Source organism: Phyllopteryx taeniolatus, chromosome 11, assembly GCF_024500385.1.
Source record: "Phyllopteryx taeniolatus isolate TA_2022b chromosome 11, UOR_Ptae_1.2, whole genome shotgun sequence".
Lineage (NCBI taxonomy): Eukaryota > Metazoa > Chordata > Actinopteri > Syngnathiformes > Syngnathidae > Phyllopteryx > Phyllopteryx taeniolatus.
Genome location: NC_084512.1, coordinates 27,645,018 through 27,665,675, shown reverse-complemented (window position 1 = coordinate 27,665,675; position 20,658 = coordinate 27,645,018). Strand labels below are relative to the sequence as shown.

General features: G+C 40.5%; 1 protein-coding gene across 6 annotated transcripts in view; it reads right to left on the bottom strand.

Moving 5' to 3' along the window:
* Positions 1 to 223: 223 nt before the first annotated feature.
* The window catches only part of itsn1 (intersectin 1 (SH3 domain protein)), a 39,116-nt gene continuing 18,681 nt past the window's right edge, over positions 224 to 20,658 (bottom strand). For 4 of the 6 annotated variants that reach the window (XM_061789349.1, XM_061789347.1, XM_061789352.1 and 1 more), the window contains 27 exons: positions 20,284 to 20,558; positions 19,627 to 19,787; positions 19,311 to 19,325; positions 18,452 to 18,696; positions 17,686 to 17,947; positions 17,331 to 17,518; positions 16,165 to 16,244; positions 15,906 to 16,078; positions 15,757 to 15,802; positions 15,547 to 15,668; positions 15,052 to 15,175; positions 13,836 to 14,030; positions 8,336 to 8,457; positions 7,805 to 7,911; positions 7,575 to 7,676; positions 7,420 to 7,501; positions 6,515 to 6,613; positions 6,355 to 6,438; positions 5,638 to 5,721; positions 5,232 to 5,363; positions 5,067 to 5,147; positions 4,123 to 4,244; positions 3,951 to 4,033; positions 3,793 to 3,876; positions 3,652 to 3,716; positions 2,948 to 3,056; positions 224 to 2,153 (listed from right to left, as the gene is read on the bottom strand). In XM_061789349.1, coding sequence (XP_061645333.1) covers positions 2,005 to 2,153; positions 2,948 to 3,056; positions 3,652 to 3,716; positions 3,793 to 3,876; positions 3,951 to 4,033; positions 4,123 to 4,244; positions 5,067 to 5,147; positions 5,232 to 5,363; positions 5,638 to 5,721; positions 6,355 to 6,438; positions 6,515 to 6,613; positions 7,420 to 7,501; positions 7,575 to 7,676; positions 7,805 to 7,911; positions 8,336 to 8,457; positions 13,836 to 14,030; positions 15,052 to 15,175; positions 15,547 to 15,668; positions 15,757 to 15,802; positions 15,906 to 16,078; positions 16,165 to 16,244; positions 17,331 to 17,518; positions 17,686 to 17,947; positions 18,452 to 18,696; positions 19,311 to 19,325; positions 19,627 to 19,787; positions 20,284 to 20,558 — 3,391 coding nt within the window. In that variant the 3' untranslated portion in view covers positions 224 to 2,004. Of the gene's footprint in view, positions 2,154 to 2,947; positions 3,057 to 3,651; positions 3,717 to 3,792; positions 3,877 to 3,950; positions 4,034 to 4,122; positions 4,245 to 5,066; positions 5,148 to 5,231; positions 5,364 to 5,637; positions 5,722 to 6,354; positions 6,439 to 6,514; positions 6,614 to 7,419; positions 7,502 to 7,574; positions 7,677 to 7,804; positions 7,912 to 8,335; positions 8,458 to 9,128; positions 12,121 to 13,835; positions 14,031 to 15,051; positions 15,176 to 15,546; positions 15,669 to 15,756; positions 15,803 to 15,905; positions 16,079 to 16,164; positions 16,245 to 17,330; positions 17,519 to 17,685; positions 17,948 to 18,451; positions 18,697 to 19,310; positions 19,326 to 19,626; positions 19,788 to 20,283; positions 20,559 to 20,658 lie in introns of those variants that run through there. The other 2 variants (XM_061789350.1, XM_061789351.1) reach the window with 2 other exon arrangements.

Here is a 20,658-nt window from a genome sequence, read left to right as displayed (position 1 = left end):
CCCCATAAATAAAAAAAGGGGGTGTAAATGAAATGAAAGTAAGTTAATTGTCCTCATAATAAATCGAAAAAAAGCAAGTTAATTTACCCTGGTAAAAAAAAATTAAACTGAAACAAAAGTAAGTTAATTACATTACATGGGTAAAACAAAACCAAAATAAATGAATTCATTTTATGCCAACAGTGTGAGCATGTGGCTTGAAATACAACGCAAACAGCCTGCGTGTTGGTCCAACTGAAGTTTATTTGGAACTTTATTAACACTGAAAAGACAACAAGGTACGTACATCTTCATCTAGAGCGACGTCCGTCTTCTATCGTCCATACGGTCATATATTAACTCTCGCTTTGTCTCAGTAGTTATTATACAGCAGCCTGGAAGGAAGGCGGACAGTAAGAACGGGTTCATTAGCTGACTTTGACTACAGTGGGAGGAGTTTCCAGGGGGTCCCTGGAGGAAAATACACGCTTAAGACATTTTTTTTCTCATTGTCAAGACACACAACTGGCGCGCTGCCGTCTGGTTGGACAGTGGCTGGTCGCTAAGGTAATCGTCGATTGTTTACAGTGTGGGGGAAACGTGGGACAGTACACAACATTTGAAAATGACTGCAGCCCGTGTGTGCGTGCAGGGGTGAAGTCGCAAATGAAACAACACGCACCCTCGCACGCCTGAAAACAAAAGAAAATACAGCGACTATGTGCCATAATTTGCAAAATTATTATTCTTTGTTGACTTGCCCTGCTCCTTATCCTTACGTTTTATCTTCATTGGTTAAAAATAAATACATACTGGTAAAGTTATGTAATGATCCTCATAGGTAAAAAAAAAGGGAATTGTCCCTATGGGTGAAAAAAAAAAAAAATGGAAGCACAATTCAATTTTCTTCATGGGTTGAAAAATTGACAAAAATGAGAACAGGTAAATTCATTACTGTCACTCTTCTTATGGGTGAAAAAAAGAGAAAAAAAGAATTATCCTTGTAGGCAAATAATATGGAAAGAAAATTCAATTATCCTCGTGGGTTTAAAAATATGAATGAAAACAATCGTCATTATAACGCTATAGTCATGGGTTAAAAAAAATTATCGGTAAAATAAATTATATTTATGGGTTTAAAAAAAGAAAAATAGGAAATTGTCGTCAGGTTAAAGAAGTAAATTAATTATCCGTATGGGTAAAAAATAGAGAAGCAAAACTTAATTATCGACATGAATTATCCTCATAGGTAAAAAAAAAAGGAAATTATCTTGGCAGGTAAAAAAAAAAAAAATACTATAACTATCCTTGAGTTAAAAAAATGACAAAAAGAAAAAAAGTAAATTAATTATCCTCATGGTAAAAAATGTGGAAAAATGAAAACAAAATTTAAATTAACTAACCTCATAAGTCAAAATACAAATGTTTTTACTGTCCACAAATGTAAAAACTATATCCTTAGAGGTAAAAAAAAGAACAAAAGTAATAATTTTTATAGGTACAAAAAAAACAAAACTAAATCGATTACCCTCAACACTCGCCTACTGTTGCCCCTTAACTAATTAGCACTGTTAGCTTCTGCCATTAAACGTGTACACGTAATGAAAACGTCATGAGGGTGACAGACACACACACACAGGTGAGGGATTGTCACTGGAGTGCGCGTCTGAATGAGCAAACAGTTAAGTCGGATGTCACCTTGGATTAGCAGTGAGCAACAAGCTAACACTTTTGGAGAACAGCTTTTCCTCTGAAACCAGACCAAAACAAAAAAACCTTTGTTGTTGCGTCGCCCCCTGTTGTTTGCATTGCGGCTTTTGCTTGAGTTCTGCCTGTCAAAATGAATTCTTCTTGGTCCACGTGAAGATTTGCAAGCGAGCTGCCTCGTGGTCCAACTTACCAGCTGACGATTCAACTTCTTCTACTGCTCAGTAAATAAATAACAAGAATAAGAATAAAGTAGCCGTCTGGGTTTCTTTTCAGTCTCCAAGACAGTTGCGTCCTGATAACGATCCCGGAGCGCTTTCAGGGCTCCTCGAAGAGCTGGAGGTCCAGCCTGACCACGATCTCGCCGGTGGGAACTTCGTGGAGCAGCAAGCGCTTGGTGATTGGTCCCTTGGAGCCTTGGTCCTTCTTGATCTCGGCCAATCGGATCTCCGTCCTGCCGAGGAAGTCTGAAGGGGCGAATAACAGGAGAGGAGACTTTTAGTTCATGACAGTGAAGCCCGGTTTATGGCAGGGGTTACGTTCCAAACCCTGGAAGCTCCCTGCAGACCATGGGCTTGTGCTGTAAGGTGTGACGACAAAAACGTCAGCAAAAGCCTACTAGAACATCTGAACTTTAAAGCGAGGCACTTAAACGATGGAAGTTGTGGGCCGACTCCCGTTTAGCATGAGTTTACTTCTGAACACAGTCACATCCCCAGTTATAAGGGTGTGCACACTTGTGCAACCGTGTTTTTTTACTTCCTGTCTCAAAAAGATTTTTTATTATTTTATTGCCATTGGTCACGATAGTCATGCACAAAGTTTTTAAATGGTTTATCTTTTTTTTAATATCACCAAACCTGCATTTGAACAGGGGTGTGCAGACTTTTGATATCCTGATTATTTGTCACTCCCACTTGAGGTTTAGTAAAACCGACACATACAACAAAAGACAATTAAACATTGTATATTTAAACAGCAAAATGTTCAACCAAACCAAATAATTTCATCTCGAGAAGTCCGCTAGCTGAATGCTAATGTCATGTGAAATGCCATAGATCTGCTAACGGAAATGAGCATCGACGTTACGGTCATTCGAAACCTTCAAACGACACACACCTACTTGCCTGTGCCCTATACAGCGACACAGACGTTTGCTCAAAGAGCTGCGATGTATCCGGCCTGCGAACGATGAAGCGCAATACATCGGAGGTTCGCTGTACTGTACCGACGACAAATAGGAAATATGTTGAACACTGACCGTCCGGCGAGAACTGGTCCCGTTCAAACACGGTGACGCACAGGACGTCCTGCTCCAGGTCCTTGATGAAAAACTGGCAGTTGGAGTTCCACTTGGGATTCAGCGTGTCCTGCGAGTTGCGCAAATAAACAATGAAAGCCGACCTCCGCCGAGGCTCAAAGAGCGAAGCGTGACGTCTAACTCTCGCCCGAACCCGATTCTAATCTGATCTGATGAGCTGTGACAGAAATGCAACTGCCCACACGTGATCTGGCATTTTACTTGTTGCATTTACATTGCTACCAAATGCGTAATCCAGATCCGAATTCAACTCGTTTTGACGTCACGGCTTGGAGATCCGTCTCCAGACGTGAAATGTAATTTTATGCATTTGTGTTATGATACGTTTACATTGTTGCCAAAATCCCAAATCCGGATCTGATATGGATTCAATCTATTTTGACGTCCTAGATTCTGACAAAGCATAACATATAAGATTTGATAGGCAGATAACGTTTTGTTTAGCATTAATGTGTACCATAAAAATAAAATAAAAACACTTAGTAATTTTGTTGACTAAAAAACCAAATAACTATCATCTTGAGATTAAAACAAATGAAACAAACGTCAATTAAATATGTTCATGGGCACACTCAAATTCCTCAAAACATGACTGGAAAGTAAGAATTGCCTTGGTGGAGGTAATAAATCCGATGACGTCCTACCTGCAGAGTTTTGGTGATATGGCACTGAGAGCCCATGGTGACCTCACAGTAAGGATTGCTTTTCCCTGCCACACAAACACAAATTTGGCCCTGAACGCCACACACGCAACTCATTTTGGGGGGTTTGTTTTTGTTACCCACCGTGCGAGCGACACGGTTTGAGTTCGATTCCCTCCACGATGTTGACCATCAGCCTTCCGATGCCCGTCGCCCTCTGGGAACGCACTGCGGGCCCACGCCACACAAAATCAACATCAAGTACATGCAACTCATCATCATCATCATCATCAAAGCAATACCCAGATATGCTTTTTCTCTCTTCTTCTTCTCCGTTTCGATGAAGAGTTCGGAAGCGGCCTTGATCTTCTGGACCCACGCCGTCCTGCACGTACACACACACACACAAGTGAGGCGTGTACACGCACACTTATGTTGTTGACGAATAAAAGCATTTTTGTTTGTTTTGTTGACCGCTCATTGATGCTCTCGGCCCTGAGGGTGTAAACTCTGTCGATGTGAGAGATGTGGAAGAGGGGCTCGTCTCCCGACGGGTCCGTCGGGAGTTTCACCAGAACTTCGTTGAGGAAGATGGGCTGCAGGACGACACGCACACGCACACTGACCTCATTATTACAAACTCTTTTTGTACTCATGCTCAATGCATTTATTATATACAGTATGGTCATGTTTACATATGTGACATGGGATTGTAAACGTTAGGTTTACGCGGGTGACAAATATACAAACTGGATCTGATCCAGATGAAACCTGGTTGGACATTACCATGGAAACGCACACTGCAGATTTTTGAGTCAAATTAGCTCCGAATTGACTGCCCTCATTGTAAACTATGGGATTTTTTTTTTTTTTTTTAAAGGAAAACAAAAAAAGTCAGATTTCTTTGACAAGAAAACAATATTTAAGAAAAATTGTTTTTTATTTTTCGAGAACAGTCACAATTTTTCACCCCCCCGCCATCCCCCCAAAAATATCATTTCTTAAAACAAAATAATATTTTTTCCCCTAAAATTAAAAGTCATTTTATTCTTGGATTTTTTTTTTTTTTTTTTTTATACAGTCAGACTAAAAATAAAGTCACAATTGTTCTTGGTTTCTTTTCAGATGTTATGTTTTTCAGGTAAAAAGGCAAATAATGTGGTACTTTAATAAGGGGACGTGGTATCGAAGGAATTTAGAGGAATATTCCAATACAACCAAGAGTAGAACTCATGAGGAGAAATAGTTTAGTGCTAAAATGTGTTTTAGATTTTATTTCGGAATAAAACCACATTTTTTTCCCCAGGAAAAACAATGGTACATTTGTAAGCGGGAAGACGTATAAAAAAAAAGTTGTTGTTTGTACAAACAAAAAAACAAACAGCAAAACAAAACAAAAAATACAGGCGTATTCTCACCGTCTTGTACATGCGATACTGCAGGTGCGTTTTGGATGAGAAGACTTTGTCGGATCCGGACGAGCCCAGAGGTTTGGTCACCTGCGGTGCGGACAGGAGATAAATCACACACATATATATATATATATATATTCATGTCACCATGGTGACAGGGGTTAGGGTCACCTGCGTCAGCAGCAGAAAGTCGTTGAAGAGGAAGCCGTAGAGCTCCTTGCTGCTTTTGGCTTTGAACAGTTTTCCGCTGTGGAGGAACTTGCGCGGCCCCAAACAGTTGGTGACCGAGTTGAACACCAGTTGCTGCAACATCGGGCACAACACTTAGCGACCGCTAAGCATGGATTCACGCGGCTCTATATCCTTAGCATTTTTACATTTGACAAAATACGATTTAATTTGATCACATTAACAGATAGTATTCTTTTATTTTTGGATGTTATTTACCTGTGCATTTCCAGCACTTTACAGCATTTCTTAATTTTTAGAGGCATTATGCTTTTCTGGACATTGTAGTTTTTTTTATTATTATTTTTTTTTTTTCCGATTGATGATACTGAACAAAAATGTCGAGTACCTCCGAAAGGCCTTCACACTGAACGTGAGCTTGGATCCACTCCAGACGATCAGAGTTCTCCTTCTCCCTCACACCCTCGTTTACCTACACACACAAAAAAAAAAATATCATTAAAAAAGTCTGATTTTCTTTCAAGAATAAAGTAGCATTTATTTCTAAAAAGTGTTTTTTCAAAGTCATATTTCTTCAATAATAAAGTCAGATTCGATCACAAATTAAAGAAATGTACAAAATTTTCAGATTCACATTTTTCCAGAAAAATAAACAAATGTTTCAAGAATAAAGTTGCATTTTTTCCTATTATAAAGTGTTTTTTATGTCCTAAAAATAAAGTCATATTTGATAACAAATAAAGTTGTATTTCTCAAGAATAGTCAGATTTTCTTTCCAAAAAGTCTTACTTTTTTAGAAAAACCAGAAGTCTCACGTGTTTCTAAAAGTCAAGTTTTTATAAATAATCATGATTATTTAAGAATAAAGTGAAATTTGATCACAAATACAGTTTTAGAATATAGTTGCATTATTTCTTTTTTTTAAAGGAAGATAACATCATTTAGTTTGAGAAAAAAAGTCCTATTACTTTCAAGAATTATGTTGCATTTTTTCAGGTCATATATTTTCAAGTTGTATTTATTTTTGTTGTGTTTTGCCTGCCACTCAAGAAACGGACTTGCTTGCCTTTCAAAAGTGAAGAGAAAAATCCAAATCAGAAATCACCTGCGAGCACAACTCCTCTGCCTTTTCCAGCGCGGCTTTCAGGTGATTGTGGTCGGGATGCGACTCGGGAGTGTTTTCCAAGATCTGTTTTCCACAAGGAGAAGACTGTAGCGATACCGGTGTGTGTGTGTGTGTGTGTGTGCGTGCGAACGAAACGTACGTTCTTGATGATGAGCGGGTAGCGAGTGACTCTTTGCATGGGCTTGAGCAGGAAGCTGGAGAGCGGCATCCCCTTACAGCGAGGGTCCATGGCCAACCTCTGATGGACACACAAAAACAAACATGCTTGGATCATCCTCATGTTGGAAAATCAATAAGAATTCTTGGTCAAATCATTTCCAACTCTACAGGTTTACAAACAAAAAAAAAGAAAAAAATATTAAAAGTCCATTAGTATTGCTTGATTAAGAAGTCAAATTATAGTTATTTACTTGCATTCTTGAACATAACTTTTTTTTTTTTCCAGAATGAAGTCGGATTTTTTTTTTTTTTTAGAAAGAAAAACAACATAATATCCAGTGGAAAGATACATTTAAAAAATATATATATATTTTTTAGAATAACCATGGAAAAAGGTCATAGGCCATAGTCATTTGTATATGAAAAGGGATTTTTTATTTTGTTAATTATATTATTATATTATATAACAGTATAATACATGGTGTAATAATATATAATTACAATTTTACTTATATTATATTATTATTTTTCGAGAGGAAAGTTTTATTTTTATTTTAGGAAAAATGGCATTTTTCCCCCCCAAGAAAAGACAGATTTTTTTTTTCAGTATAGAACATATTCATGTAGAAAAACGGAATTTAGGAGTACATTTTTTTTTGTTGTCTGCGGGCATTTTGGGCTTCTCCCACACCAGACTCATCCAAACACGCCCATTTGAGGATGTTACTGCGTTACAATGGGAAGGCAAAAGTTGCAAGTCCACACTTGTCTCAAATGAACAATTAAGATTAGAATGAACTTGTTCAACCTCTGATTGATGAATGAATGAATGAATCCCTTCAGAAGGGTGGCTGAATACTTTTATCTACAAAAAGTATCAATAACCTTGAGGAAATCTTTAATTTCGGGGTTGTCGTCCGTTTTCTGCTGAATCAGCGTGGCCCCGTTCAGCTGACACGAGCAGAACCTGCAGGAAGAAAATATGTCATGTGACCTGTGTCTGGCAACGTCTGTGCGTGCGTGCGCGCGCGCGCGGTCACCTGATGTACGGCTGCATGTGCGGCAGCTGATTGGTCAGGATGTCGCCGATCATCTTGACGGGCATGCGGTCGCCGGACATTTTCTTCCTCACCCTCAGCGCTCTGAAGACGAGCCCATCGTAGTTATTTTTATGACCGTATTTTTTTTTTTTTAAAGTACGACTATATCTTTGACATACAGTAGACGTGATGATGATGACGACGACGATGATGATGTGCGCGCGACTCACTTGAGCAGCTTGATGTTGCACATGATGAGCTCCTTCCAGTTGACAAAGATCATGGCCACCTCCTTCTCGCTCAGCAGCTCGCACTCCAGCAGAGGCTTGTGGAAGATCTACACACACACACACACAATATTTTAGAGTGATACTGAAATGATCCATAGTCCACATCCCGGTCCTCAGAACTGTGAGGCAGATGTGCTAACCAGTCGTCCACCGTGCCGCCACTGCTCAGTAATCTGCAGTATTATTCGTTGTTTTTCACAAAGGATAAAGTATATTCCTGTGAGTATTGCTATATTGTCTGTGTACAATATGAGTTGCTACACATGTTGTGCTAAAACATGCATTGTTTAAAGGGTGAGAAAACTTCTTCTTAGGTTGTGGCCCAAGGGGGCAAAACAGCTCTGATGCCTCCTGCTGGCCATCAATAGAATGCATGTCTGTTTAAAAGCTATTCTTTTACCACAGTCATTATGTCCTTTCCATTGAGACCACATCACAATGTTGCATAAAAAAAAAAAATGTGTTTTTCACCTCAGTGACGAGCTGCAGGTCGTTGACGTAGTTCTCCTCGGTGAGAATGAGTTCGTGGATGTAGCCCTGACGTTTTCTCTCCATGGGACTCAGCATGTCCAGCAGGTGCAGGTCGGCGCACCCTAAAAAACACAACAGGACACACACACACACACACACGCACGCACACATCAGGCAACATCCACCATGTCAAATCATCAAAAGAATAACAATAGTGGGATACATACCTGCCCTCAGAACAGGCGCTTCATTCAAACTTTAACCAAAATGTACACTTTTTCAAAGAAATATTCACTTTTATCCAATTATTTTTTCTCAAAGCGTAGTTGTTTGGGTATAAATAAAATAATACAATAATGACATTATTTAAAATCTAAAAAGTAATGGTTGTGGTTCTACAAGAACAACAAATCCAGAAAAAATGTTTTGCGGGGGAAAAATGTCTTACTGCGAGATTAAATAAGTATTTTTAACAGAAGAAAAAGGTTCCAATAGTTAGGAAATTAAAAAGAGTAAATTAATTCACTTTTCACAGTGAAATCTAAAATATATTAAAAGTTGTAAAAGAACATAAAATGTCGTCTTTTGGAGAATAAAGCTTCGGTATTAAGATATCAAAATGTAATTTAAACAAAGAAAAAAAGATTTTTGCTTTTTGTTGCAGATAGAAATTGTGTGTGCGTGTGTGTTTACAGCAAAGTACATGAATGTCTCTTTTTTCAATCTTTGAAAAATAGGATGTATTATATTGGACTAATAATGTGCGTGTGTGTAAGAGTAAGGGGCACATGAGTGTGTCTCAGAGCATTTAATCACCAGGATGCAGTCAGATTCACCGCCTCGCACAAAGCAGGAGGAATTAGCGCCGCGCTTACATTCATCTTGTACACCGCCATCATTCTCGCAAACAAAAAGCTCACTCGCGCCTTATTTTCCCTGGTGCACTGAGTTTTGGCCGTTCCTCCACTAGTTGGCTCATTAGTTCATCAAAGGTCAACCAGCAAGAAGAGTAAAAGACATCAAATAAAATGGCTGCTGAGTGAGATAACGCTTCACCTTAAGCCACCAATCAGAGAGGAGCGAGCCCACGTGGGATGCGAGCAGGTTAATAACTATATTGCTTCTTGGATATTTATATTAAAAAAAAAAAAAAAAAAAAAAATGTAATAAAGCAGTTCATTGCATTTGTGAGGGTAAACATTGAAAATCACAATACTGTCATCTGGATAAACAACAACAACAAACAAAAATGTGGCAAATACTATGAACTAATCTGTTGCTATGGGAACAAAAACAGGGGGGAGTTGGCGGTGTTGTTGCCATGTTAATCCAAATGTTTTATATACTTATGTCACAGTTTGTCAAAGTTTGAGTCAATTCATCATTCATGTTTGTTAGTGTATGTAAAGTACATGTCCATGTTGTGGTGATACTGGATGAATTTGTCTATATTTGCGTCCCACAAAGGATGCAAATTGAACCTAATGTGGATCTTGAGCTTAAAATGTTTCGGTAAAATGACATTTTGTTTGATTCAATTGCGCAGGGTGATTAAAAGCAGGCGGCTCAAATGCACTTCCAGTTTGTAAAATCCAGACTCAAATCTATGCGGCTCAGCGAAGCTAAGCAAATTCGAATGAAAGGTTGTGTCGTGCGAGAAGGTTGGCGGCCATTTTGTGCTTCTGAGCTAAAAGCTACCGTTTGTGTGTGCTGCCCGCGTGTGTCTAATACGAAGCCTCACACACAACATGCAAAATAAATGTTTTGATCTTTAGAGCTTCAGTCTGATTCATTTACTAAATGTATTTTTTTAAATATTTGCTTTTGTTCAATAAAGGTTGGGAAATGCTGCTGTACAGCACACAAGCCATTTTTTTATTTTTTTTTTTGGATATATGTTTTTAACAGATTAACTTGACACAATAAGAAGTCAGAACATCTCGGATGGAATGATTCGCTTGTACCCCGCGCGTGTGCGCGTCGAACCGTCAACTGTGTGATCGTCATAGCAACAGACGAGCCTGTGATAAAGATGTAAACAAAAAGGACAGAACATGAAGTCAATACATGGTTAAAATGTTAAAAACAACCTTGGGTAAAAACAATGCGGTATGTGTATGTCCTTAAAACCCCCAAACTCTGTACCTTGTTGTGTGCGTGTGTGCGTGTGCAGCCCCCTGCCTCCTAACCTCCCCTCCTTCGGCTCCTCTTGAGAGGAAACGCAACGAGAAGAGGAGGAGGCCGGAGTAGTCTTTGGCTGTTACGTTCCGCATTGGAACGCGTCCTCCAGCAGATAGTGGGTCTTTCTGTGAAGTTGTGGGGAGGGCACGGGTTAGTCAAGGGGTGGGGGTGGGCGCCACTGACAGGTGAAGGAAGCTGCTGAGGGTGGAAGTAAAACAATAAAATCAAATAGCAAAGCGGGGATGTACAAAGGAGGGTTGCGGTCACACTGAAAAGAGTCAAATGACTGAGAATAAACTCGAGGAAAAAGTCGTATTATTATGAGAATGGTCTTATTCCCCAAAGCGCAATTTTACGAGAAAAAAAAGGAATAGTTTTCAAGAACAATTTTTTTTCTTGGACATAATCTTTTTCGGGAAAAAAAGAACTTTTTTTTCCTGAAAAATGGAAATATCATTAGAGTTAAGTCATATAAAAAAAAATAAATGTACATTTAGAGAACATTTCATAATAAGTTGTAATTTTCATAAGAATAAAGGCCTATTTTTGAGATTGAAAAAGATGCATTTATTTTAAATTCCTTGTATTGTATGATGAGCATTAAGTCAAATTTATTCAATATAAAAAGTTTGATTGTTACAAGGATTAATGTATATTTTTTTTCCAGAAAAAAAATCTTAATAATCTTTGGGGAAAAAAAGTCATATTATGAACAACAACTTATATATATATACACGCTCATATTGTTTCCAAACAAAACAAAAGTTGTTTTTTTTCCCCAAGAAGCGTCATTTCAACAAGTAAATTTTAGTATAACCTGACAAAAAGGCCGCCAAAAAGTTTTTTTCCCCTGAAATTTGTTTTTTCTTTTTTTTTTTTTTTTAAATGGAAAAACATGCTATACCCAAATGATGTTTTTACAAAACAAAAAAAATTCCAATAAAAAAATGCGTCAAAAAAAATTCTTCTCGGAAGAAAATTCCCCCCAATTTTTTCCCCCCTGAAAAAAAAAATTAAAAATCTGATTTCGGAGGGAAGAGATCCTCGCGACCGTTCCAAAAAAATTCAGATTTCTTTTTTCAGAAATAAAAAGCTAAAAAAAAATACAGCTTTATTCTCCTAGCATTTTTTTCTTCTCAGTGTGTCTCTAAAACTCCTTGATTGGGACGAGCTGAGGTGGTTCTAAAATGACACAATCTCCCGTAAAGCCACAAAACGACCCACTATCCACTTGACCGCCGCGCGAGGACGGAGGCGTGTGCGTGCGTGCGTGTGCGTGTAAATACAGTCACAGTCAAACATGTCAACGAGTCCAATCATCCTCATGTCCTCTCTCCTCCGAGCCTCGCCTCTCCTCTCGCTTTACACAAGATGGCGGCGAGGCGAGGGGCGAGCGGAGCCGCGCACACACGGACAGGCAGACGCTTAACGTTACTGTCTGTCGCGCTCAATCTGTGTGGCTTCTATCGGTGGAGGAGAGTCGCCATTTCCGGGTCATGTGACCGCTCGCTGCTGTCCCATTGCTTGCGTGGCCTAGTGGGCGTGGCCTAGTGGGTCTCTTTGAGGGCTTTGAGGAGAGAGGGATTCTGGGTAATGATATGATCCTAGAGAGAGGACGACAACAACAACATCAACAAAAACAACTAAAACAAAAATAACAACAACAACAACAAACTGAATGCTAGGTGAGTGGAGCATGCAGCGAGACGGCGTGGAAGTAAAATATCTAGAGTGCGGCCCCCGCCGAGCATTTGCATTATCAAGAGTACTGTAATATTTGTTGCATTCACTTCGAACATTTTTTTCCTCCTAAAATTGATAACTCAATAGATAAAATATAATTAAAAATAGTAGAAAAGCAATCGTACAGATAACGTTTCAATGTTTATTTTATTGAATAATTGGTGAATTATAATTTAATTGTGAATAATTAAAAAATGAGAATGGATTATTGTTCTACTTTTACAATAAACCGTTTTACATACTGTACATACATTTACATTTTTTTGATACAATGTTGTATTTATTTTTAATAATTGGGTCATTAACTATGAATCAATTATTTATAAATGACCAAATTTTAAAAATGAGAATTATTAAAATTAATAATTTTAAATATTTTACGTACATATTCAAACAATCAAACATTTTTATTAATTGGATTAACTAACTGGTTAATTCATAAAAGTTATATTATTAGTAAACACTCATATTTAAGAAATGAGAATGAATTTTTCTTTATTATTAAAATCAACTATTTGAGATAGATTGAAAACAATTTTGTATTATTTCATTAGATAACTGATTCATTATCTATAATTATTCATTCTAAATTAAAAATGAAATGTTTTTGATTCAAATACAGTTGACCGCCACATATTTGCGTTTCAGCATTAGCGAATTAAAGATTTTGTTTCCAGAGGAACCTACCCGCGAAAACGCGTGCTTATTTGCATTAAATTTTTTTGACCCCAGCCCCCACTTATTATTATTATTATTTTTTTCAATGCAATTATAAGGAGCGTCAATTATTCACGGTCAGGCTCCGTCCCTATTCCCTGTGAATAGCGGGGGTCCACTGTCATGGTATTTTAAGATAAGCTAGTTAACACATTTTTTTACCGCCATGTACAAATTACTTGGCTCATCCACCCGTTTTAAAAATCAAACGTGATCCTTGAGCACACAAGACTGCACAACCCTGGTCAAAACAGCTAATAAAGATTTTATGATGGCAATTATTTCTATTTCCATAAGTATCACTTGACTACTCATAACGATTCATTTCTGTAATGCGTATTTGTATTAGTCAAAAAGACGCACTTGTTAATAATAAATCATGCATATGTGCATGCGAAGGCCGCGCGTTTGCTCTAGAATCTCTTCATTTATGGTGGATCATGCTGGGGATGGGCTTGGGAACGTGTGTGTGTGTGTGTGTGTGTGTGTGTGTGTGTGTGTGTGTAGGGGGGGTACATGCGGGAAGAGGGGGGGAAAAAAAAAACCACCTAATGCTAACAAATAGAAACATGCACGGACACACACAAAAAGCACACGAACACACACAAACACCATCCAGAGGTGGTGTGTGACTGACTGACGGGATGTTATCAAAGAGGCCCAAAGGAAGACGAGGTCACAAGGTGAAGAGAGAGGGACAGCGTCTCCACACCACAATCTGGGGTGTGTGTGTGGGGGAGAGAGAGTGCGTGAGTGTGTGTGTGTGTGTGTGTGCGCGTCTGTGTGTGCGTGCGCGTTAGACGGCACACTGCAAGGCCATTTGGGTCACTAAGTATATTTTGTGTGTGTATTTACTCACACTGCGTGCTGGGGTCCGTGTCGGTGGTGAGTTTCACATAATTGCTGGGGAAGAGACCCTCGCGACCGTTCAGCTCGCCTTTCCACCAATCGCAGTCGTCCTTGTTGAGCACGGTGATCACCTGACCCTTCTGGAAGGCCAGCTCGTCGTCATTCTGCGCCACGTAGTCGTACATGCCGATCACCTGGCACACGGCTTTGCACAACGGCACAGCGGGGGAGTAAGTCACACGTGCAGAAAATAAGGAAATCCAAAGTAGGGCCGCCGCTATCGAATATTTTTAGAATCGACTATTCTACCAATTTGATTAATCGGAGAAAATTTGACTTTGCATTATTAAACACTATATCTCCTGTAGTATCTGTGACTCTAAGTGTTTCATTATCTTCCTTGTAAATGGCTCCTCCTGGCTCGCCTCCATCGTTTTATTTCTACACGGAATGGGAATGTGACTTCAGTAAAAATGATCCCTGCAAAGCTTCGTGGTCGAGATTTTGCTTCGACCGTTTTTTTTATCATCAAATTATTTGAGTGCATTGAATAATGGTTGCAACCCTAATCCAAAATCTTCACTTTCAAGTTGCCAAGCAAATTCCAAATGACTCTGGCAAGGAATCAGGTAAGTCAAGTCATTACTTGGATCAAGTCCTACAATCTGGCGCCGTCACAACATACAAGTGGGTGCTGCAAAAGTAGGTATGCAGTTGGGAGATTGATACCATTTCTTCATTAGTTACCTTAATTATGAATTTCTTTTATTTACATGTATATTCAGATAACCACCGCAGGTAACAAACAAACAACGGAAGTGGCTAATCAAACAATAATGGAAGACAGAATATGCTGAAAAGGCTCCACAGAAATGGGTTGAAATTTATTGCATAATTCTTCTTTCTGTTGAAAATTTTCAGCATTTTCTGTCTAGGAGTAATTTTGATTAGCCACTTATGTTGGTTCAATTATTTACCAAGGTTAAGAAATATTTAAAAAAGAAGTTAAATAATAAAGAACTCGGTATAATCCTTACAACGCTACACCTACTTTTGCATCCCCTTGTACATTTACTTGTGTTAGTTAGCTTTACTAACACTTTCAAATAATTTTTTAATAGATCCAAAATCAGTAACCATATTGTCTATTACTTATTGTCTTCTCAGATAAAGGCATCTTTTTGTCAAGTTGTGTGAGGAGTTGAAAAGTGTGTGTGTGTACGTACCAGTGTTGGCAGGGACCAGTTTTGGGGGTGTGGGCTCGGTGGGCGTTGTCTTGCTGGTGCTGGGGCTGAGCAGCTTCACGTAATTGGCCGGAAACCAGCCGATTTGCCGCTTTTTCCCTCGGGCCTGGACCAATCACAGCACAGAATGCCAGACATGCAATGTAACGCCTTCGTGTATCCCGCGAGTGAGCCTTCGTAAGTTGCACCGGCGCCTTAACGAATCTCCTCATCTGTTCTGAGTTGGATCACACCAGAGCTCAATGGATATGGAAAAGTAAAAAAATATATAAAGTATTAATATTAAAATATTAGTAAATCTAACCTGAGCTCCAGGGTGAACCAAGCAAAGACCTAAGACTTAGTTATACACTCTCGCTTTTGGTTAAACTACACTTAGTATGCAACTAGTCTCTTGCCCTGCCTCACCCTCTGACCTCTGAATTTTTGGCCTGTTTTACTGCCGCTACATTTGCTCTCAGTGCATTGTCGCTATACCTGGAGCTCGCCCTCCCACCAGCCACCCGGGTTCTTCTTCCTTATGAGGATGAGCTGGCCCGGCGCTAACGTCAGCTGCTCCGCTCCCGTTGCGCAGTAGGGGGCGATCACCTGGGCGATCTCTGTTGAAGAGACACAAGAAGAAGCAGGAGGAGCATTAAGTGGTCATAGTGTGATAAAGAAAAAGACAAGTGCTCATGATTAAGTCACCTGGTTTCTTGCCAAGGCTCCCCGTCTTTCCTGCTGGTCCTAAAGACTGGAGACAGAAACAAATTTACCTTGGATAAGGCGCCACATGCTGCTTCACCAAGACATGATCACCTCATCCCATGCAGCAGTCTGTTCCTGATAAATCTCACCTCCGAGGAGGCGTCTCGCAGTTTGACGTAGTTGGAGGGGAAGACCCCGGTCTTGCCCGCCACCGTGCCGGTCCACCAGTCGCCCTCCTTCCTGGTCACCGTGACGACATCTCCTTGCTGGAAACTGAGGTCGCCCTGCTCACTGCTCTCGTACGTGTACATGGCCACGTACTCTGCTCAAGCACAAATGCAGAAAGCACTGAGTGGCACACGTAGACAACATCAGAATGTGGAGGCATCCGTTCTGTGTGTGGGTTACCTTCTCCTGACTCGGAGGTCTTGCATGGGGTGGGTGAGGGGCGTTTTCCATTGGGGGGGCTTTCTGAGACTACACATTCGCTTGAAGGAAAAGAAGGAGAAAGGACCTGATTATGGAAAAATGACTTTTTGAAGTGCTTGTATATGAATACTTGAGTCTCTGGAGTGGCTTCCAACACATCAATATGAAACTAAACAACCAAGTACATCTTTTGTTAGTTCTGAGAACTAGTTGACGTGGTGGGGAGCGGTATTTGTGTTTAGCCATGTGTCCGCTGCATGCAACACATACACGGATCCACACATGAATTTACAAATGTAATTCGGTGGCTGGTGATAAAGTGCTGCCTTCACCAGAGAAAATACAATCCATGTTGTCTTTGTGGGGCCTGGCGTGCACTTTAAAACAGGATAAAACATTCAACAGTAATGGCAATCAAGGAATTAACAGAGAAAATACTATACATACAGCAGTATAAAACAAGTATTTTTATTGCCTTAAGCTTTCGATATTATTGACCACACAAGACTACTTCCAAATCTATATTGATATGAGAGGCATTGCAAATTAAAGGGTAAAAAGCTACTTAGTTAAGAGAAAATTAGTTCAGATAAATCATACAGAATTGTAAATATGTGACGTCAATTATGGCGTACCACAAGGGTCTGTTCTTGGACCCAAACTGTTTATATAGTACATTCATAACATTCTAAATGTATCCTAGCTATTTGGGAGGATCTTATTTGCCGATGTTACATTGTTTTATTCATGATGAAATAAGTAATGCAAATGGTAAATAATGAGTTGGGGGGGAAAAAAACAAAACAAAAAAAGGCTTGATATCCATAGACTGCCATTCAATCTTAAGAAGACAAATTTTATAGCTTAATGATAGAATAAAAAATGATATAGCATTAAAAATAGATATACAGAAATTCAAAAGGGTAAATAAACAGAAACATCTTACCTAGAAGTCATATACTAATTATAATAAAGGCCCAAAGTCCAGCTCGTGACCCGTGACCCTAATGAGGATAAGCGCTAGAGAAAATGGACAGTCTCCTTTAACTGCCATCATGAAACACGTCACTTGACGCAAAACCATGTACTGTAAATCCAGCTGTAATTTGAAGACAATCGCCTTTGAGGAGAGAGAAAAAGTATACCTTGCGTTTTTGCCACGTGCGGAGGCAACGACTGGGGCTGCTGCAATTGGAGCTGCCACGGGGGGCGCAAGTGGGGGCGTCATGGTGGCAGAGATGAGCTTAACGTAGCTTTTGGGGAACCATCCTCTCTGTCCGGTCTGAAGCTCTCCCAACCACCACATGTCCTGCTGCTCCAGCACCGTTATTACCTGTGTCACAATGAGGAGAATGTGGACATTTTGGAAATGTGATATGTTCTGTATATGTCACGGAATAATGACAGTACCATTTGGTTAAGAAGGGTGAAGGGAGTGGAAAGACAAAAAAGTGGGTGAAAAAAATGGATCTCACAAGAAAAAGTTCTGATAATGCTGACCTCGTTTTTGTTGAAGTTGAGGTGGTTGTCCTTCTTGGCTCTCCAGGGGTACAAGGCCTGGGCCTGCAGACCCTCCACCTTCTCCCCCTGGCCGAGCACGGGAGAGGGCGAGGAGCCTGTGGTCATGGTAGCCGGCGTAAAGGCCGAGCGCTGCCGCAGCTGAGCGGACGGGACGCCGAGGGACGGATTCTGGGCGGCGGAGGAGGTGGGCCACGCGTCCCACCCCTCGCTGTCCATCTGGCTGCTCGTGTTCGACGGCCAGCTGCAAATGTTCAGGACAACCAAAACAAGACTGAGAAAGGACTTAATTGCAAAATCATTGATTTCCAGATATACAACTACGAAACACACCGCGAGCAAAGCTAAATCACAACACGGTTCGCGTTGAATATCAATGGCTTGTTGGGGGAAAAAAATGCACTTGACAAATATATACATCCGTTGCGGTACACGTTTGGGTTCCAGAATATAAATGTCCACGGCAGTGAATGAGTTAATATAGGTAATTCAACATTTTTAGGGCAATATCAATTACTCGCAGTTTTTCCCTATACAGAGCAGGGCTCAGTCCTAATTATGGTAAGCCACATTTTCATTTAAGTCGCAGTTTTTAAAGCTGGAGAAAACAAATTGTGGCTTCTATTACGGACATTCTGGTCATATATGTTGCATACATTAATAATAATAATAATAATAATAATACATTTGACCACAATATATATAATATGGTAAAATGTGGAAGAAAAATATAAACTTTAGTCCTCACGTGGTGCTGAAGTCGGCCCAGTTACTGTTGGCTGACGACGTGGAGGAAGAGCTCTGACCGGGCGCGGGCGGCGGTGTACCGATGGGCTGCTGGGCAGAGGTCGGCGTGGCAGAGGCGGCCGCTCGCAGGCTAACGGGCGCTTCGCTCTCAGGTATCCGCTCGGCGTAATTGGCCGGAAACCAACCGGTCCGGCCCCTGAGCTCCCCGCCCAGCCAACCGGGCTCACCCGTCTGAGACTCGTCCACCTATCGGGGCGAGCGGACAGTTAGCGGGCTACGACATACGGAGCTGCAATCCGGAGACGTGCTAATGTACCAGCCTGGACACGGTGGATTGATGTTTTCTTTTTAAAAGGTGTTACATGTAGAAAATGAAGAGAATTACAGAACTCTGTATTGTAATACCAGTTTCAATAGTGAGATACTTGTTTCCGAAACAAAATATGTGCATAAATATGATAATGTATATGAATATATGGACACAAATATAAATATACAAAAGCACAGGCTTGGGCTTGAGTCTAAATATTTAGATGTAATTTGCATTTCATTGCCTTGCAATGTGACGTGTGCAATGACAAAAGTAATCTACTGTAATGAATCAAATAAATGAATCAGGTAAAAGTGGTTGCTGTTTTTACATACAACAACTTTAAAAAAAAAAATCAATCAATCTTCTTACGGTTTATTTATGGACAAGCTGGTGTGATGTATTTTTGAAATGTCTTTTCATTACAGCAGATTCCTACAGGATCAATCAAGCCGTTATGGTTATGAAGCATTCAAATGGCAGGTGAATGAACGTGAGTGAGGATGAGCTGACAAAAGGTCCGCCACACTGGACCGGGCCGTGCACTTACCCATTCCCCCTTCACCTTCAGTTTGCACAGCAGAGAAGAGAGCAAAATGTTACACACACACACACACATCTGAGAACGTAACATATTTACACTCGTCCACACTGTAATAATCTACATTAATTTGACACGATGGCATCAACAGTCCTTTTTACAGTTGGGCAGTGGTAGAGATGATATTATCGCGATATTGCGAAAAGAAATTTCAAAATCAATCAAAAATGAGCTAAACCTATCTCCTGCGAACAGCGGCAGTTTACTGGACTAAGCGATTCTAACTGTTTCATCCCTTTGTTGAAATTGTGCGCAAGCTACCTACCATGATGACGTCCCCGGGGGCGATGCTGATCTCATCGTGGCTGCGGGCATCAAACGGGTAGAGCGCTCTGTAGTAGACCACCTTCACCGCCTGGTGCTGCTGCTGCTCAAAGCCGCTGACTGCTGCCTTCTGCTCAAACAGGCTCACCGCTGGAGCCTTTCCTATTGTTCGAAGAAAATAAGAGTAACTAACAAAGGTAAGTAAGTCACATAATATGTGCAAGTCATAAGTTGAGTCAAGTCATGACTTGAGTTAAGTCATGCAATCAAGTTGAAGTTCATGAATACCAAGTCAAAGTCAAGTTGAATCTCTCTGGTGTGCACGACTTGGTCACCATGGGGCAGTATAATGCATACATAATAAAGCAACAAAGACGACGATCACAACACCTCAGTAAACTGCAGTCATATTAGTGTCATTTTTTCGCAATGGATAAAGAATATATGATTGTGAGTACTGTTACGTTGTCTTTCTATATGCGCTGCTGCACCATTTGTGTTCACGCAAAGGGTTAGAACTGGAGTGACATTGATGCTAATTTTTGTTAGCCGTTTGCATTGTTTGTTAGCAAGTGAGTCAGGTCACTCACTGGACTCGACTGGGGTCTCCCACCTGTAGAAACTACACAGAGAAAGAAGCATGAAGCTTTCACCAGACCTGTCGAAGCCCAGGGATCGGTCTGCTGGCTGAAGAGCTTGTTGAGTTTCTCCTGCATCTCCTTCTTGCCTCGAGCCTCCTCGTCCTTCTCCTCCACGGGACCCGCAGTCTTCCGACCTTCCGCATCCTCCTCCAGGCCTCGCCGCTTCCTTTCCTCTTCCTCTTGAGTCACTCGGTTGAGCCAGGCGTGCGAGGCGGAAGCGGGACTAGGCGCCTTCGGGGCGGAACTTCCTGGGTCGTCGTTCCTCCAAGCCGGAGCTTTGTCCGAGGACAGCCTGAAGCACAAGGTGACAGTCAGGCAACCATGATGTAAAAGTGACTTTTTAATAATGGCTTGAATACAAACGACACACAAGCAGAAGCGGCTTGCCTAGT